General features: G+C 50.5%; 1 protein-coding gene across 1 annotated transcript in view; it reads left to right on the top strand.

The window, feature by feature from the left end:
* Positions 1–17,403, top strand: part of PIGL (phosphatidylinositol glycan anchor biosynthesis class L) — a 144,139-nt gene that overhangs the window by 120,641 nt on the left and 6,095 nt on the right. The window contains exon 5 of the mRNA XM_069089597.1: positions 12,170–12,201. Coding sequence (XP_068945698.1) covers positions 12,170–12,201 — 32 coding nt within the window. The remainder of the gene's footprint in view (positions 1–12,169; positions 12,202–17,403) is intronic.

Raw genomic sequence — 17,403 nt, 5'->3', positions numbered from 1 at the left:
CCTCCCTATGGGAATTTCAGACTCCATTTAAAAAGTGAAGGAGGAACTGGGAGGGCTAAGCATCTTACCTGAGCCTCCGACATCACAGCCACAGGCATCTTAGGTCAAAGAGGCGTCGTATGAAACAGAGGACCCTGGGTCTGGATTCGTGAAGACCCATGGTCCAGTCCCATCTCAGACACTTGCCAGCTGTGTGACCCTGGGTGTCACTTGTCATCTGTGGGCCTCAGTTTCCTCAGATGTAAAATGAGGCAGGTGGACTTGATCCCTCAGGTCCTTTCTAGCTCCTGTCACCCACCATCTCCTGGGTGAAGGGTCACTGAGCACGCTGTGCCTCTGCCCACCTCTCCCAAATGTACCCAAAGCATAGACGAACTTCTGGATTTCAGAACTGTGCACCAAACAGGGAAGAAAAGGAAAACTCTTTCCTTCCTCCTGCTGATTTCTCCTCTGGGGTTCTGCTTCTTCATCAGAACAGGAAGAGGCTTTGACTCTTTAAAAAGGCACCAGCAGCCTGTCTCTTTTTTGCAGAGGTGAGGGACTAGGGGTGTGGAAGACTACATACACATACATTGTCAGATTTAGCTGATTTGGTGATTGGTCTTACTTGCCTGCCTTTTCCTCCACTTTTATTCCCTATTGCTGAGTTCCTACTTTCAGAATAGGCAGAGTGTGGAGGGCAGAGGTGATATAAAAACAAAGGTCTCAATAGCAGCCAGCCTGGCCCTAGGAAGGAGTCAAGTAGCCGGTCCTGGAGCAGCTCAGTCCTCTAGCCGTTCTTCCCCCGCAGATTCAATGCCTGAGGATTTCCCCCTTTCCCTGTGGCTCTCACTGCTCCCAGTCTAGCAGGCAGAGGGATGGCCTCAGGTGTAGTCTCCAGGATGTGTGTCCATATGAAATCTCCTTCTATCTGTGGGGGGCATAGGACAGTGTTTAAGACATTTGGTCTAGTGGTGGGCAGTGTAGTGCAGTGGGAAGAGCCCTGAATCCAAGAGTCAAGATCCAGGATTCAGATCCTGCCTCAGCCACTTCCTACCTGGGTGACCCTGAGCAAGTCACTTACCTTTGTGGACCTCAGGAGCAGGTAAAATTCTTTTTTTTTTTTAAAGCAACCGGGGTTAAGTAACTTGCTCAAGGTTACACGGCCAGGTGTTTCTGGGTGGGTGCTAAGTGTCTGAGCCCGGATTCGATCCCAGGTCATCCTGACACTGGAGCCGGTGCTCTTACTCGCTGTGCTACCTGGCCACCCCCAAAGCAGGTAGAATTCTTGCCTTGAAATCAGGAAGACAGCTTTGACTTCTGCTTTGTACATTTATTAGTGGTCTAATCAAGGTCAAGTCATTTTTTCCAGGCTGTGACCCTATGTCTGCAGTGTCCTCCCACCCATACTCTGCCTCCTGGCTTCCTGTTCAAATCCCACCTTCTGAAGGAGTCTTTTCCCAGCTTCCCTGTGGCCTCAGAGACCACCTTCCATTTACACTGTGTGTGTGTGTGTGTGTGTGTGTGTGTGAGCGTATGTGAGTGTGTGGTGCTTTGTAAGTGTGTGTGTAGGCGTGTGTGTGAGTGTGTGGTGCTTTGTAAACTTAAAAGCTTTACATAAAGAAAGGCCAATGCCATCCCTATATGTAAATGAGGAGTCATCTTGGAAGTCTCTCCTGTTTCCACATTCTTTGGCCCTGTGAGGGTCTCCCAGGCTGGGCTTCCCTGACCGCAGAGACTCACTAGTCTGCAGAGCAACCACTCACTTTCTGAAGAGGAAAGAAAACCCTGTTCTGGTCAGGAGACAGTCATGTGCATCAGAGATGGGAGGGGTCCACTGGCTTCTGTGTCTGCCACAACCTCTGCGTGGAGCTTACTCCCTGCTGTTAGAGAAAGTCCAGCGAAGGGCCTGCTGGTCAGAAGTGAGAAGCAAACAGTCCTGGAAACCACCCTCAGCCAGGTTTAAAGCAGGTTTAAAGACTCCAGGGAGAGGGGTGGCTAGGTGGTGCAGTGAATAGAGCACTGGTCCTGGAGTCAGGAGGACCCAAGTTTAAATCTGGCCCCAGACACTTAACACATACTAGCCATGTGACCTTGGGCAAGTCACTTAACCCCAATTGCCCTGCTTTCCCCCCTCCAAAAAGACAAAAAAAAAAAAGATTCCAGGGAGAGAATGTGAGAATGGGGCTGATGGGGAGGGGAAGGGGGAGAGGCCAGCCCTGGCTGCTCTCCAGTGAAACCAGCAAGCAGGCAAGGCTTCCTTAAGCACTGTATGAGGTGGGGGGTTACAGCCCTGACCCTCTAGATGCCTGCATTTTACTGGGGGAACAACACATACCTAGAGGGTTATATGCAGAATCCATATACAGCAGAGGCGAGGAAAGCTCCAAGCCAGCCAAGGAAAGCTTCAGGAACCATCACAAACACTCTTTTATCTGGTCTTTACAAGGCCTCTAAGAAGCGTGTGTTATTATTGTCATTTCACAGAGGAGAAGACGAGGCTGATAGAGATGAAATGACTTGCCCAGGGTCACAGCACTAGTAAGTGTCTGAGGCAGAATTTGAACTCAGATCTTTCCGACTCCAGGCCCAGTGCTCTACATTTATCATTTCTACCTCCATAACGTTTCCCAAACATGTCCCCTTGTCTCCTCTGACACTTCCAGCACCCTGGTACGAGCTCTCTCACCTTACACCTCATCTCTTGCCTCCTGCCTGGTCTGCCTGTCGCAAGTCTCTCCCCACTCTGAGCCAACATCATTTTTCTAAAGCCCAGGTCTGACCACGCCACACTCCTACTCATTAAACTCCAGGCCCCAGCACAAGCTGCTCCCCTTCCTGGCCTGGCCCCTTCCCACCTTTCCAGTCTCCTCGCGCTTTCCTCCCTTCCGTATACTCTGTGATCTGGGGCCCCTGAGCCTGCCCTCTTGGTGCAGACACTGCTATGGTCCCATCCTGCCAGAGTTTCTCCCCTAACCCCCTTGACTCTGCAGGAAGCCTTCACCCTGGACAGTCCCTATGTGTCCCTTCACGTTGTCCCTGCCTTGAGGAGGTGAGCTCCTCCAGCTCAGGGAGCGTGTGTTTGCCTCTCTTTGTACTCTCGGAGCTTAGCCCAATGCCCCGCACACAGCAGGCTCTGAATAGACGTGCTTTAAACATAAAGTGGCAATGGCAGTAAGAAATCTCATCCTCGACAGAGCGTTGTGGATGCCAGCCCACCACAGGGCAGGACTGAGGCTGGGCCCAGGCCCTCTGCACGGATGTTGTCTGTGGTTTCCCTGGCACCTGCAGATATGCATCACGTGTCCAAAAGGAGCCTCCCACTCAAGGCACCCTCTGCTCATCTGAAGCTGAGCGATGTGGTGATGTGTGAGAGGGAAGGAAAAAAGAAATGTACATAATAAGGCCGCTGTGTGTTTAAAAGGAATAGCAAGGTATAGATAGTAGACTTGCAGCTTCACGTGCAATCATCTTTTTATTATACCATGTTACAGGATTGCTTTCTTATTCCATAAATTATAAATGAAATAGTTTTTAAAAAGAGGAAGGCCCAGCCTGAGTGGCCCAGGTGGCATTGGCCCTGCGCTGGGCAGCAGGGGTGGCCCTGGCTGCATCTCAGGGACTCAGCTTCCTCATCTGTCAGATGAGAGCATTGGTTTTGGCCAGCGGCTCCTAACCTGGGCCCCTCTGATAACCGCATTTCAATATCACTGGCTTCCTTTCCAAGCCTGTGTGTTTTGTTCTATGAATTTAGAAATAGGATTCTCAAAGGGGACCCAGGTACCAAAAAGGTTAAGACCCTGGGTCCCTTTCTGTGGTTCATATTAATTTGGGCTCATTCTCTCAGCCCTCCCCTGCAGCTCCTTTGACAGGCAGCCCTCCTTCCCTGGTGCAGGAAGGCCGAAGGGCGTCACTGTTGGACTGATGACAATGGCAATACATGCCCCCTTCTGAACACCTCTCTGCACACACACATACACACCCACACACCCACACACACACACACACACACCAACTGTCACTACTGATTGGTGTGTTACCAGGCTCGTTCCACATGAGTCCAGGGACCTAACTCCTTTTCTAGTTTCCCCAGGCTGTGGAGGAAAACAGTCGGGAGTCTGAACACTAGACCACAGTCCCTGACCTGGCATACGCCCAAACTGGGTCACCAACTGCCTGGATAGACCCGCAGCAGCACAGAGCATTGCCAGCACAGGATTGCAAGGAAGCCTGCAGCATCAATGCATCCTGCGAGAAAGAAAGAGGAGGCGAGGGAGAGAAGCTCCTTATACGGACTCCAGAATGAGATGGGAGACAGGTGTGTGCGTGTGTGTGAGTCTGTGTGTGGGGGAGTATGTGTGCGTGAGTGTGTTTGTGTGTGTGAATGTATGAGTGTGTGTGTCTGTGTGTGTTTCTGTGTGTATGAGTGTGTGTCTGTGTGTGTTTGTGTGTGTGCATGTGTGTGAGTATGTGTGTGAGTCTGTGTGTGTATGTGTGGGGGGGAGTATGTGTGCGTGAGTGTGTGTGTGTGTGTGTGTGTGTGAGTGTATGAGTGTGTGTGTGTGTGTGTTGAACATCTGGAGAGCCTCCACCCAGCTCATGGCCCTCAGGTCTCACAGACAGGCTTCAGGCTTCCCTCTTCCTTGTAGCTGCCTCGAGGTTGGATTACTTGGGCAGACAGTGGAAGACAGTGGCCCCTCCTCTCCAGTCCTGCGTTTTCCCCAGAGTGGGGGACCAGAGCACCGAGGATAACATGGGATGTCCTGGAAATAGCATGCCTGGACTGTGCTGTTTTTCTCTCCAGTCCAAGTCTCCCTACAAGTGAAGATTCTTAGTTGTTTCCACTGAAACAAAAATGCTTCATTAATAACATCGCCATTGAAGCCATCAAGTTAATGAGCACATTTCTTGGAACACGTTGGGAGCCCTGGGAAGGGACACCATGGGAGCTGCTATGAGAGGGAAACAAAAGAAACATGACATAGCTCCTGCAAAAAGCAGCTTGAGAATTATTCCCCAGGAGAAGTAGGATGGTGTAATGGGGAGAACCAGCTTCAGAGTCAGGATAACTGGCACTCTGCTGCTGTCTCTAGCTAGGTGGCCTTCCACAGCCTCCCGTTACCCCCAGGCAAGTTGGGGGTACAGTTACAGTTGTCTGAGGCAAGTAAATGGAGAGCACCAGTCTGTCTTGGTGGAGGTAGTCTCCACACTGGAAGTGCCCCCATACCGATGACATCACAGACCTAGTTAAAGAAAAAAAAAAGTGCTGATAAAAATGTATGGGATAATGTCTCTCAACAAGGGGAGATTGGGTGGATCAGAACTAAATACCTAAATACCAAAGGGACACAGAGCTGGGGCACAGTTTGCCCCAGAGAACTTCCTAGGGAGAGTGAATTAGAAGTTGGGCCTTGAGACATATGATGACCCTGGATTATGGAGAAGCAGTGGGCAGAGCATCACAAGGTGCAGCAAGCACAGGACTAGAAAGAGCCTTGGCCTGGGCAACAGAAGACCTGCATTCTAGGCTCAGCTCTCCCAGTAACTAGAGACATGTCTCTGGACAAGTCACTTCCCCTCCCAGGACTCAGTTCTCCCTGTGTAAAATGAGGGGCAAGACTAGGGGCTTCCTAAGGTTACCTCCAGCCCTAATGTTCCCTGATTCTAATATGGGGGAAAACAAGGTGCAGAAGCCCCATGATGAGGAAGTAAGAGGCCCGAGGTCAGTTGCCTACAGGGGGAGGGGAAGGACGGGCCTTGGCAGCCCCCCTAAATAGTCTGGAACAAACTCAGGACTTCACAGAAGGAAACCCTGGTGCATCCAAGGCTAGTTACCATTCCACAGGACAGTGTCCCAGGTGATGGCAAGGGAACAGGGACTTCTGGCTGACCGAATGCATCTTGGGGCAAGGTCAAAGGTTCAGCGCTCACCCTCCCCAGATTTCACAGATTAAGGCTTCTGCTTCCCTTCTAGACCATAAAGATTCCTTGGCTGGAAGACCTCCTTCCTTGGAGAAGGCGGCTGATTGTTCTTACAATCATGAGTGTGAGAAACATCATCACCCTCAGTCTTCTCTGGGAAGTGGAGGACACTGGGTGGGGGGAAGGGAATGGTGACCCTTTGCCTAGCAAAGGGTTATCCTTAGTGGAGTGGAAACATTGGATTTGGAGTCCAAGGACCTGGGTTCAAATCCAGCTTCTATGACATTGGGCAAGTCTCCTTTTCTATAAAATAAGAGAGTTGGATTAGGTGGCCCTCAAGACCCCCTCCAGCTCCAAAGATAAGATCCTGTGATCCCAAACCCTGCCCTTGCTGCCCATCACCTGTGTGAGGGGGAACAAATGGCCACCCTTTCTGAGCCTCAATTTCCCCCTATGTAAAATGAGGGGCCTAGATTATTTGTCAAAGGCAGCTGGTGGCATCATGAAGCATAGAATATTGGGCCTCGGACACTCACTAGCTGGGTGACCCTGGGCAAGTCACTTAACCCTATTTGCCTCAGTTTCCTCATCTGTCAAATGAGCTGGAGAAGGAAATGGCAAAGCACTCCAGTATCTTTGCCCAAAAAAACCCCAAATAGTGTCACAAAGAGTCAGACACGACGGGAACAATTCAACAACACAAGATTCTATGTCCTGTGATCATGTGAAGGGCCAGTGTTGCTGGTATTGGGGTGAAGCCAGCTTCATAAAACCTCTAACGAACATTGGTTTTAAGCTTTTGCTCAATGGCTCAAGGCCCACACGATTCCGTTCCCTGCCCCCCTCCCCAAGCCATTGGCCAACAAGGATAAGAGCCACCTCTCCCCTAGTTGGAGCTTCTCCAGGAAAGAGCTCCACGGGCCCTGGAGAGTGATTGGTTTGGGAAAGCACTTGTTAGCATGTGTGGCCTGCAGGAAGGGGGCGGCCTCCAGACCTGGCTCTCTGCCTTCCTGGGTCTGGAAGGAGACGTTAGTAGGTGTCCTTTGCCGTCGGGATGGCAGCTTAAAGAGCCCACTCCCAGATATGGAAGGACATACTCAGTGGGGAGTTAAAATCGTCCTCCAGCGCGTAAAGAGAATGGCTATCCTTCAAGGTTTTATGTCAGTTATGCGTAGTATTGCATTTGATTTTCACAACCACTCGTGAGGCAGTTGCTGTTATTTTCCCCATTTTACAAAGGAGGATACAGACTAGGAGAGGTTTAAGTGAAAAATCCAGGATCTCACAACCAGTGAGTAAGGAAGGATTTGAACTCAGGTCTTCCAATCAAGTAGGCCATCTACTGTACCACATAAAGAAGAGTTGAAAGGATGTGCTTAGCCAGGAGTTAAAGAGCCCACAGGGGTTGATCCCAGGTATAGACACAACGCCCTGCCAGACAACAACCTCTCCTACAAGTCACGGAGAACAAGTGCATTATGCCTTTTTCCCCATCAATTTACATTTTATTTTTCCCAATTAATAACTTTTCTTTATACCTCTTAAACATCAAAATCTTTTCCCAATATACATTTATCTATTATTTCCTTCTTTGTAGCCAAAAAAAAATTGAGCAAAATCCAACCAATAATGTTGGTTAATGTTACCAATGGTGCTGGAAAGGGGGTGGCAATCAATGGCCCTGCTGTCCCATTCTTTCTCCGTGACTCCCCAAACCATCACGCCCCTATAATTGCTGTCTCTATGAAAACATTAGCACTTTACTGGTAGGGCTGTTTCACCTTTGTCTATGGAGCCCATATACTCATGCTGTAGTAAAAAGGACAGAGGATCATCATCCTATTTTGTAGTTCCTCCTACCCCAACCTCTCTCCTGAGTGGAAGAATGTTTCTTCCTCTTTTCTCTGTGACCAATTGTAGTGCCAATGCAATATTCGCAGTGCCAACGGTCACTAGAAATATACCTGCATAGTACTCAATCACAAAATGTAACAGACTCTCCATATAGAAGACAGAAGCAAAACATTTATTCAGACACCAGAAAACCAAATCCCTAAACCAGTAAGCCAATTCCATCATAGTAACAAAGAAGTTAAATAGCCATAACAGCACAGAGAGCCACAGCATCCTTTAGCCTTCCCACAAACCAGCATTTACTCACAAGCCTAACTGTCTCCCTCATATGTGTCCTCTCCTTCCAACCTTGTCTGGCTGCTCTGACTCCCAGCTTCCTGTGGGCTCTGCTCCACCCTTCAGCAAACTACTCCTACCACAAGCTCCATGTGATTACATTCAGTCTATTAGGGGGCAGAGTACATTTTCAAAGCAGGGAAGATCTTCAAATTTACATTACACTGGTGAGTAAAAGAATGAAGACAAATTAAGTGCCTTCTATGTGCCAAGCACTATTCTAGACATTGGGATTCATAAACAAAGGTGAAACAGCCCCTACCAGTAAGGTGTTCATATCCTCTTTGAGACAACAATTACAGGGGAGTGATGGTTTGGGGAGTCACAGAGGTAAAGAATGGGACAGTAGGGCCATTGATTGCCACCCCCTTCCCAACACCATTGGTAATAGATTCCTACTCCCAGATGAGGAGGCAGAGGGGGAAGGGGCCTCCGTACACTGTGCACTGGCCGTTCCACAGATTTTCAGCTGCCCTTCTTCTGCTCCCTCATAATTCACTCATCCCCATCTCTCCTGGCCTTATTGACTGCAAGCCTAAGTTACCAGAGTGGTACCTTGTAACTAGATGGGAAGCCAGGCCAACAGTGCCTGGCTGGCTGGCTGGCTAGAGTCCCTCTAGGGCACAGGAAGTTCCCCTAAATAGCACTTTCTCACCTTAGTGTTCTGTGACCCACTTATCCCTGGCTGGCCATTGGACAGAGCAATTAGATGAGGCCAGTCTGGGTAACCCAAAAGCCTGGCTTCCCACCCCAGCTTCTCTGCATTCCCCTCCCCTCACCCCCATGTACACACAGGGCCCCGTCTTCCAGCATAGAACTGAACCATGACAATGACTCATATTTAGATGGTGTGTTAAGGTTTATCTCCTCTGTTTCCTCGGGGTGTGTGGGGCAGGGCCCAGACTCTGGCAGGTCCCCCAGCCAGAGTGGCTTTTAGTTTGGGCCCAGCAAAGGCTATAAGACTGCCCTCTGAGCATCTGCCCAGCTCAGTTGGAGAGGTTCATTGTCACAGCACCAGAGACAGAAAGGACCTCAGAGGTCACTGAGCCCACCACTGCCATTTTGTGGATGAGCAAACAGGCATTAAGAGATTAAGTGACTTGCCCACACAACAAGTAAGTGTCTAAGGTCACATTTGAACCCAGGTTCTCCTGCCTCCAAGTCCAATGCCCTGTGCATACTATGCTATGCAGAATGAGAAATATTTAGACCACAGCAACTCTTTTTTTTTTTTAAGCAATCGGTGTTAGGTAACTTGCTCAAGGTTACATGGCCAGATGTTTCTGGGTGGGTGCTAAGTGTCTGAGCCCGGGATTCGATCCCCAGGTCATCCCGACACTGGAGCTGGTGCTCTTACTCGCTGTGCTACCTGGCTGCCCCCACAGCAACTCTTAAAGACTGTAAAAGTCATAGAGGGGTCCAAATTTGCATTAGTGAAGGGATTGCTTACCCAGGTGGAAGGGGATCCTCAGTCAGTTAACAAGCATTTATTAAGCACCTACAATATGCCAGGTTTTCTCGATGTCCAAAGCAGATGGAAGGTTTTATATGTTACTGTACGTATATTTATTTGATCCTTACAACCACCCTATGTGGCAGGTACTATTATTGTCCCCAGGCTAAGCACTGGAAATATAAAGTCAAAAGACAGACCCTGCCCTCAAGGATCTCCCAGACTAATGGGGGAGACAGCCACAGGCAGAGTGAATTGGAGATCTTTAGCGGAGGAAGGGTACTGGCCTTCAGGGTTGTAGAAAGGCTTCGTGTAGCAGGTAAGATTTTAGCTGGCACTTGAAGGAAGCCAGGAGGGGAAGGTGGGAATGGAGGCTGGTGCCACAGGCAGACATGTCAGGGGAGGAAGGCATAAGAAGACTGGAAAGATTAGAGGGGGTCAGGCTGCGGAGGACTTTGAACAGTGATCTTGGAGGTGATAGGGAGCCATTGACATTTACTGAGCAGGGGAGTGACATGGTCAGACCTGTGCTTTAGGAAGGTCATTCGGAGTGAAGGGTGGACTGGACGAGGGAAGGAGGCCAGTTGTTGTCCACAAAGACACAGTCCCAGATCCATGAGTATTGAAATTGTATTGAAGCTTTATACAAAGCATCTTCTTCACAATCCTAGTGTTACTATCACCATTAGAGACCGTGACAAGCTTGTGGGCTCAGGCCTCAGACTTGCCTGGGGTCGTCCAGCTAAGGGCTGGAGCTCAGATTTGGGCCCTTGTGGCTGGCTTTCTTCCCATTATGTGACATGGGCCTCTGGGTTGGACCGCTCCTTAATCATGCTGCCCCTTTAAAGTAGATCACACTGGCAATCTGGCCTTCCCTTTCCCTCTCGCCTCTCCAGAAATGCTTTCTCTCTTTTTTCATCCTTTTCCCTGGAGCCTTGTTGGCTGTCGGGAGCACCAACAGAAATGGACATCAGGAGTCTACACTTTCCTAGATCTGTTGTGAATCCGCCATCTTGTCTGGCCTTGGCATTGGCCCCAAGGGAGGCAGAAGACACCCCTGAGTTTTACCTGGGTGCAGTCCCTCCCTCATTCTTGTGGCCAAGGGTGAGGACAGGGCAGGACAGGACAGGCCCAGGCAATACCGGCTTCCCTCCAGCTGGAGCTGAGAGCAGAGAGGCAACCCAGGTTGGCCCAGTTGGCTCTGCCCCCTCCCCTTCCCTGTGCTGAACAGATTGGTTCAGCAATCACAGGTGGAGTGTCTGGGTGCCTTTGGCCTAAATATGGCACAGGAATGAAGTCACAGCCATAGCAGGTACTGGCTGGTATGCAAGTGAACCCCAATCCTTTGGGTTTCCCACACACCTTCTAGTTACTGGGATGAGGGAACCCCCCCCCAGAGGAGTGTCCCACATGAGAGCTCTGCTGGTGACCCCCATGTACTGGGGCAGGGTGTGGAAGGTGACAGTGAGAGGACTGGTCCCCAGAAAGGGCCACCGCTCTCTGACTCATCCCCTCTCTATGACAATCAAATGTGATAACAGAGGCAGTTAAACAAGTATTTATTAAGAATTATGGACAAGACAACATGCTGAGCTCTGGGGCCACCTGGACACACCATGGATCCATGGCCGACTTCCCTCATTAGAGGGAACTCCTGGTGGGGGAACTCCCTCCACCAACTCAGATCACAACCTGAAGATTCTAGAGCTGGTAGGGACCCCAGAGGCTACCAGGACCAAACCCCCACATTTGACAGATGAAGAAACTGAGGCCTGGGGAGGTTGCCCGAGGGTCACAAGCCTCAGAGGTGGGATTTAAATCTTGGCCTCTTCCAATGTCCTGTGCTGAGGCAGGCGGTTAAAAGCTAATGACCATCAAAGGCAGGATTTAAACTGCTGTCTTCCTGATGCCCAGCGTGGTCTTCTTCTCTCCCTTGCCTTAGGTACTTAGAAAATAAAAATTTTTAAACAGCCTTTTCTCCCCTCTCAAGGAGGGCTGGGGGACATGTACATAGATAAACAGGGAGCAGTGGGTCCCAAGATGAAATGCAGACAAGGCTCTCTGGGGAAATGTGTGGAAAAGGAAACTCCTTCATTTGAAGGTGTCAGAGAAGGCTTCCTGGTGAGGTCTGAAAGAAAATGAGCATCTGAATGGGGGGGGGGAGGGGGGCATGCAGGAGAGAAGGGCCGATGACAGAGTCCGGGCTGGGCAGTCAGTGTCACATGGTCCCATATGTGTCAGCAGCAGGACCAGGCTCCCTGGCCCTCAGGCCATCCCTCGACTACACCATGGGTCAATATGTCATCTTTTAATGTAATTATTATACAAAAGGAAGATATTTGAAATACAGTGAGTGGTGGGTTTGTCTGGTGGTTAGAGAGATGGCCTCCAAGTCAATAAGATTGGATTCAAATCCTGTTTCCCACAGGACCTTGTCAAACTGTGTGACCCTGGGTAAGTCACTTGGCCTCTGACCACCATGGGCAAATCTCTAAGACTACAGATTGTAATTGGAAGATCTTTGTACCAATGAAATCATAGGTGTGGTATGGGGAACATTATCAAAAAAGTAAGATCAGTCCTTTAAGAGAGAGGCCTTATACTTGCCTCTCTTTCCCTTTCCAGGTTCCTACACTGCTTGGGAAAACTGCCCAAAGGTAAGGTCATTCCCTGCACTGTGTTCAAGCCAGCTGGTTAGCTAGGAGGAAGGCTTTCCACCTGGAGCCTGATTGGGGTCAGGAGATCAAAGGAATCCCACATTGAAACTGTTCTGCCTCCTCTGTCCTTCTGAAACATTTATAAGGCAGGCCCAGGGCCCATCCTGAGGCGAGGTCATAGAATGCTAGCCCTGGAAGGTACCTTAGAAATCAGTCCCTTTGTCTTGCAGAAGAAGGAAACTGAGGTTCAGTTTCATTGACCTGGGCCAAGGCCACTCTGAGGGTTGCCAGAAGAGCCAAGACTCCAGCCCACTCTGCCACGGACTCCATGCATTTGCATTGTCATAGGCACTTGGAAATCAATCCATCAACAAGCATTTAGTAAGCCCCTGCTTTGTGCCCAGCTGTGTGCTGAGCTCTGGAATTCAGAGACACAAAGCATTCAGGACCCAAAGCCAAAACCTCGAGTGAGGCTGTTTCAGGCCTGTTGGTGGGTCAGGGTCAGGATGGGGAGGATTCCTGATTGTAAGAAACCACCTGCTTGGGGTAGGATGCTGAGGAGGCTGCTTCCCCCAGGAGGGGTGAGCTGGGAGGTCTTTTCCCAGCTACCCTGAAGGGGGCTTGCCCTGAGGCAGCTACACTTCCTCCTCCCAGGTCTGGAAAGGCTTGTTTCTTTCTCCTTTGGGCATCTGGGAAGGGAAACCAGACCTTGAAGGCTCTGTGCCCCAGGAGTGAGGAGAACAAGACCCTGCCCTTGAGAGGCTGTGATGTATGTACCTGGCACTGCCAGCTCTGCTGCTCAGAGGAGGCAGCAACTTCTGAGGTAAAGCATCCACCTTCTGAGGGCCTCTTTTAAGGCCCTTGTGCCTTGAATGGGTCAGCCATGGCATTCACAGCTGGAAGAACCAGTCTTTCCCATCCCAAGGCAGTGTGGTTAGAAATCCACCGCTAGTCTGGGGCCCAGAGATCTGGCCAAGACCCTTCCATTCTGAATTTCCATCAGATGCTTCACCGGGGCTTGGCATCACTGTGGCTGTCGGGGCACAGAGAGGCGCCAGGCAAAGGGGCAAGGCTGAGACAAACTGGTCTAGTGCAGCTCCTTCATTTCACAAAAGTAGAAGAAATGGAGTTTTGTGAGGCACCTGCTGTGTGGGATACAGTGAAAATTCATCTTTGCTTTGAAGGACTTTATGGGAAGAACACTGGCTCTGAGTTCAAATCCAGACTCTGCCCCTTCCTCCCCGTGATCTTTCCCCTCCCTAGGCCCCCGTTTCCTTGTGTCTAGGATGAGGCTGCACAGCCACAATCCCAAGATTCTCTTGAGTTCCTTTTAGCTCCCAAGCCATGAACCTGAGCTCTTGTATTCTGCAGCCAGTTAAGTACCACACTGAGCTGGGCATTAAACTCATATCTTCTGCTCCAGGCAGAGGGCTTGTCCCATTCAGTGACAGCTTCTCACCCTCTGGACAGAGCCAGGGCAGCCCAGAGATGTCCTCAAGGCTCACATTTCAATAGGGCTTCCAAGTCTGCAAAGAGCTCTCCTTCCAGAGGTCCCCCAGGACAAGGAAGGTGAATACCATCGTCCGTGTAACAGATGAGCTGGAGGCTGTCACTGGCCCATGCCCTGTGTGGCTGCCTCTTATTACCTGTGTGACCTTGGTCAACAAAAAGCTCTGTTTGGATCTCTGACACACTGAGGGGTCACATAGAGAATGAGCTGCTGGATTTCAAGACTGAATCAGAGACAATGAATCTGGATCCCTCGGGGAAAGATGTTTCTTCTCTTTCATCTGACCTCCCTGATCCTCAGTTTCCTCCTGTGTAAAATTAAGGGGGTGACCCTAATGTTAGAGTTAGACCCTTCCTGGTCTAACTCTGATGACAATGCTGTGATCACACCACTGTAAAGTGTCTGAACTGAGCCCTGATAGTAAGTGTCCTCATTCTAAACCGAAATCACCACACTGTGCATTAGGAGGGTGACAGGAAAGGATGGTGGAGGAAGGGCACCAAGCTCCTGGGCTGTATACCCCATCCAGGATATGCATTGAAACTTCTTCACTTAAAAAATGAAGCTGTTCCCTACTGCGAGGCAGCATGGTTAGGAAATCCATTGTCCATCTGACAGACTTTCTGTCAGATACGTCACCAAGGCTTGGCATCACTGTGGCAGTCGGGACATAGAGGGGTGCCAGGGAAAGGGACAAGGTTGAGACAAACTGGTTTGGAGCTTGTTCGAGAGAAAGATGCCCATTGTTGCCCCTTCCAAATAGAAATGAAGAACTCGGGAGTCAGGAGAGACAGCCCTTGAAGGGCAGTGATATCCCAGAGCCAACAGCCAGCTTGGAGTCCTGCCTCCCTGTTACTTACCTGGGTAGCCTTGGGTAAATGACTTCATCTCCCAAAGATTCTGTTTCCTTCTCCATAAAAGGAAGAGGTTGGTCCAAGGCTCTTAACCTGAGGATTATGAACTAAAAAAAAATACTTCCAAATGATTTGTTTCTTCTATAATCCCATGTATTTTATGTTATGCATATAAAACTATGCTTCAGGCTCTCCCAGACATTGCTGAAGAGGTCCAGGACATAAACAAGGTAAAGAAGTCATGATCCAAATGGCCTCCATGGACCCTTCCACTTCTCACATCCTAAACACTTAAAGACAAGGGAAGGGAGGGTCATAAGATGCCATCCTGGCATGACCGGGCACCAGAGGCCTGGATATGAGGGTTCCTCGTTCCAGCTCTGCCCCTGATTATCAGAAGGATGAGTCCTAGTACCACATGTCTTATAATCATGGCTCTGCATCTGGAAGCAGCTTCAGAGGCTGTCAAGGCCAACCTTGTCTGTTTTTTACAGAAGAGGAAACTGGGCCCCAGAGAGGTTTATTGACTTGCCCAGAGTCAAGCAGCCAGCATCTTAGGATTTAAAACTGGGTCTTCCGTAATGCAAACTCGGGGCCATCTCCACTGCATCAGGCTAGCTGCTAGGCCTGCCTCAGTATCCTCCTGTGTAAAGCAAGGTGGGTTAGCAAGGTGAGCTCCCCACACAGCTCGGGAGCCCTCCAAATGTGGCTGCCGCCTGTATTGGTTTTGGCAGCTCCCAGGGCTGTGTTGAATATTCTCTGCTTCTGGACCATCCCCTCCCCACCCGAGCATTGGTATAGGCTGGGCAGCCCCCTCCTCCTCAGGCAGGTGCCTGCGCCTCAACCTTGCTTGGCTAGGCAGCTCCCAGTCAGGGGAGGAGAGCTGAACGCATGGGAGGGATTACATCATCTCTCTCTCTCAGCCTGCACAGAGCTTCGGCTTGGGAGCAGCACTTACACTAAGCCCTTCCAAATATAGGCTGGGCTGTGCTGCCCAGCTGGCATGTGACTGGGCAGGCCTGAGAAGCTGGCGTAATGAGAGCTGAGTGATGGGGGCGTGCAGCCCAAATACTGCCTTGGAGAGGTATGGGAAACATGGCCCGGCCCTGTGCCCGCTCCATTCCCATGTCAGCCCAAGGCCCGTGTAAATTATAAATCATTTACAGCAAAGCCAGATGGACCCGCTGGGTGAGCTGACTCACCTTGGAGAGGTCAGAGAAGGAGGCGGCTGCTTATTCCACCCCGTCAGACCCTGCTGACCCTGGATGGAAGTGAACCTCCTTGCCCTTGAGAGAACTGCAGGCCTAGCAGGGCACTGACTTTGCCTAAGGTCACACACACACACAGACACACTCACACACTAACACACTCACACACATACACACACTAACACACTCTCACACACACACAGAGTCATCTCCTGGCTACCCAGGATGGCACAGCCACTCTGGCCTTGGTCCCTGAAGGGCTGCATTACTGGGACGCAGCTTGGAAGCCTCCAGACACTCCTCTCCTGCACTGCCCTCTCCCAAGGGTCCGGGGAGCTGTGACCATTCTCCTACAGGCTGGGGTTGCCCTAGCTCATTTCCCAGCTTTCTGAGTCTGGGGAAGCAGATTCCTTTCTTTGCTCAGCTTCCCCCAAACCCCTCCTCAGCTCCCCCTGCCCCCAGCCCTTGTTCTATTTATAGGCCCCACCAGGCTCCTCGCCTTCTCCCCACCATGTCTGCCGGCATAAACTAAACTGATTAAGAGATGAACGCCCATCTGGGTCTATATGCTGTAGGCCCTGGGCCCCGACTCTTCTCCCTCCTTTCTCCTCCCTACCCTCCCTTAGCCAGCCTAGCCAGTCACAGGAAAGGGGGAGGACACTCCCGGGGGCCCCTCGCCTTCTGGCCTCAGTGTGGCACAGTCTCTTCTGTAACATAAAGAGGCTGCACAGGATTGTGATGCTCTCCTCATGTCTCCTCCCCACTAAAGGCTGTCTGGGGGTCCCTTTGGCTGCCCTGGGTAACAACATCCAAGAAGAAGAGGAGATAGCTATCTTTTATTGAGACCCAGTGTGGCTGGAAGGGAAGGAAGCCTGGGGACCATGAACCCCAGGCTCTAGTCCCCTCCCAGCCTCCAGCCCCTTACAGCCAGGAGGAGCCCTGCCTCAGGCACACACAGGCTGTGTGACCAGCCTCACTGAGAATTTCTTCATCTCTAAAATGGGGCTAAAAACAAAGATCTCACAGGGTGGGGAGAGCACGAGAAATACACATGAGCCTCTAGGAGGCTTCTCTGAGCCTCAGTTTCCTCCTCTGAAAAATGAGGCAGCTCAGTGGTGAGGGCAGGAAGCCCTGAGTGTGGATCCAGCCTGGGGTCTGGCCCTGGGTGACTTCCCCTCAGCCTCAGTCTCCTTGTCTGCAGTTCAGCCACCAAGGGAGGTCATGAGCTCCCAGCTCCCCTTCAGCTGAGATGCTGTGGGATTCTGCAGCAGGAAAGACAACACCCCGACACCTGGGGACATGTTCTCTTACAGTTCTTAGAAATAACCAGCTGTGGCGGGAGGAGGCTGGGGGGGGGAGCATAAAGACAAAGGGACCCTTGACATTCTTTAAAAACAGATTTTATTGATGTCTTTAGTTCTCACCCCATCTCTCCTCTTCCACACCGCAGTCATTCCTTATATTTAAAAAGTAAGAATATCTTATAAAAATTATATATATACATCTATATCTTATATATGTATATATATATATATATATCTTATTAAAATAAGAATAATAATCTAACTTTTCAGAATAGCTCCAAGCCCACCCCAAACCCCACATGCAGCAGAGCAGGCCCCCCCCCCCC

Source organism: Petaurus breviceps, unplaced genomic scaffold (genome assembly GCF_028583685.1).
Source record: "Petaurus breviceps papuanus isolate PSGF00001 unplaced genomic scaffold, PetGlider_PUasm1.0 186, whole genome shotgun sequence".
NCBI classification, from domain to species: domain Eukaryota; kingdom Metazoa; phylum Chordata; class Mammalia; order Diprotodontia; family Petauridae; genus Petaurus; species Petaurus breviceps.
The sequence above is the reverse complement of the archived record's forward strand: the minus strand, read 5'-3'. Positions and strand labels throughout refer to the sequence as shown.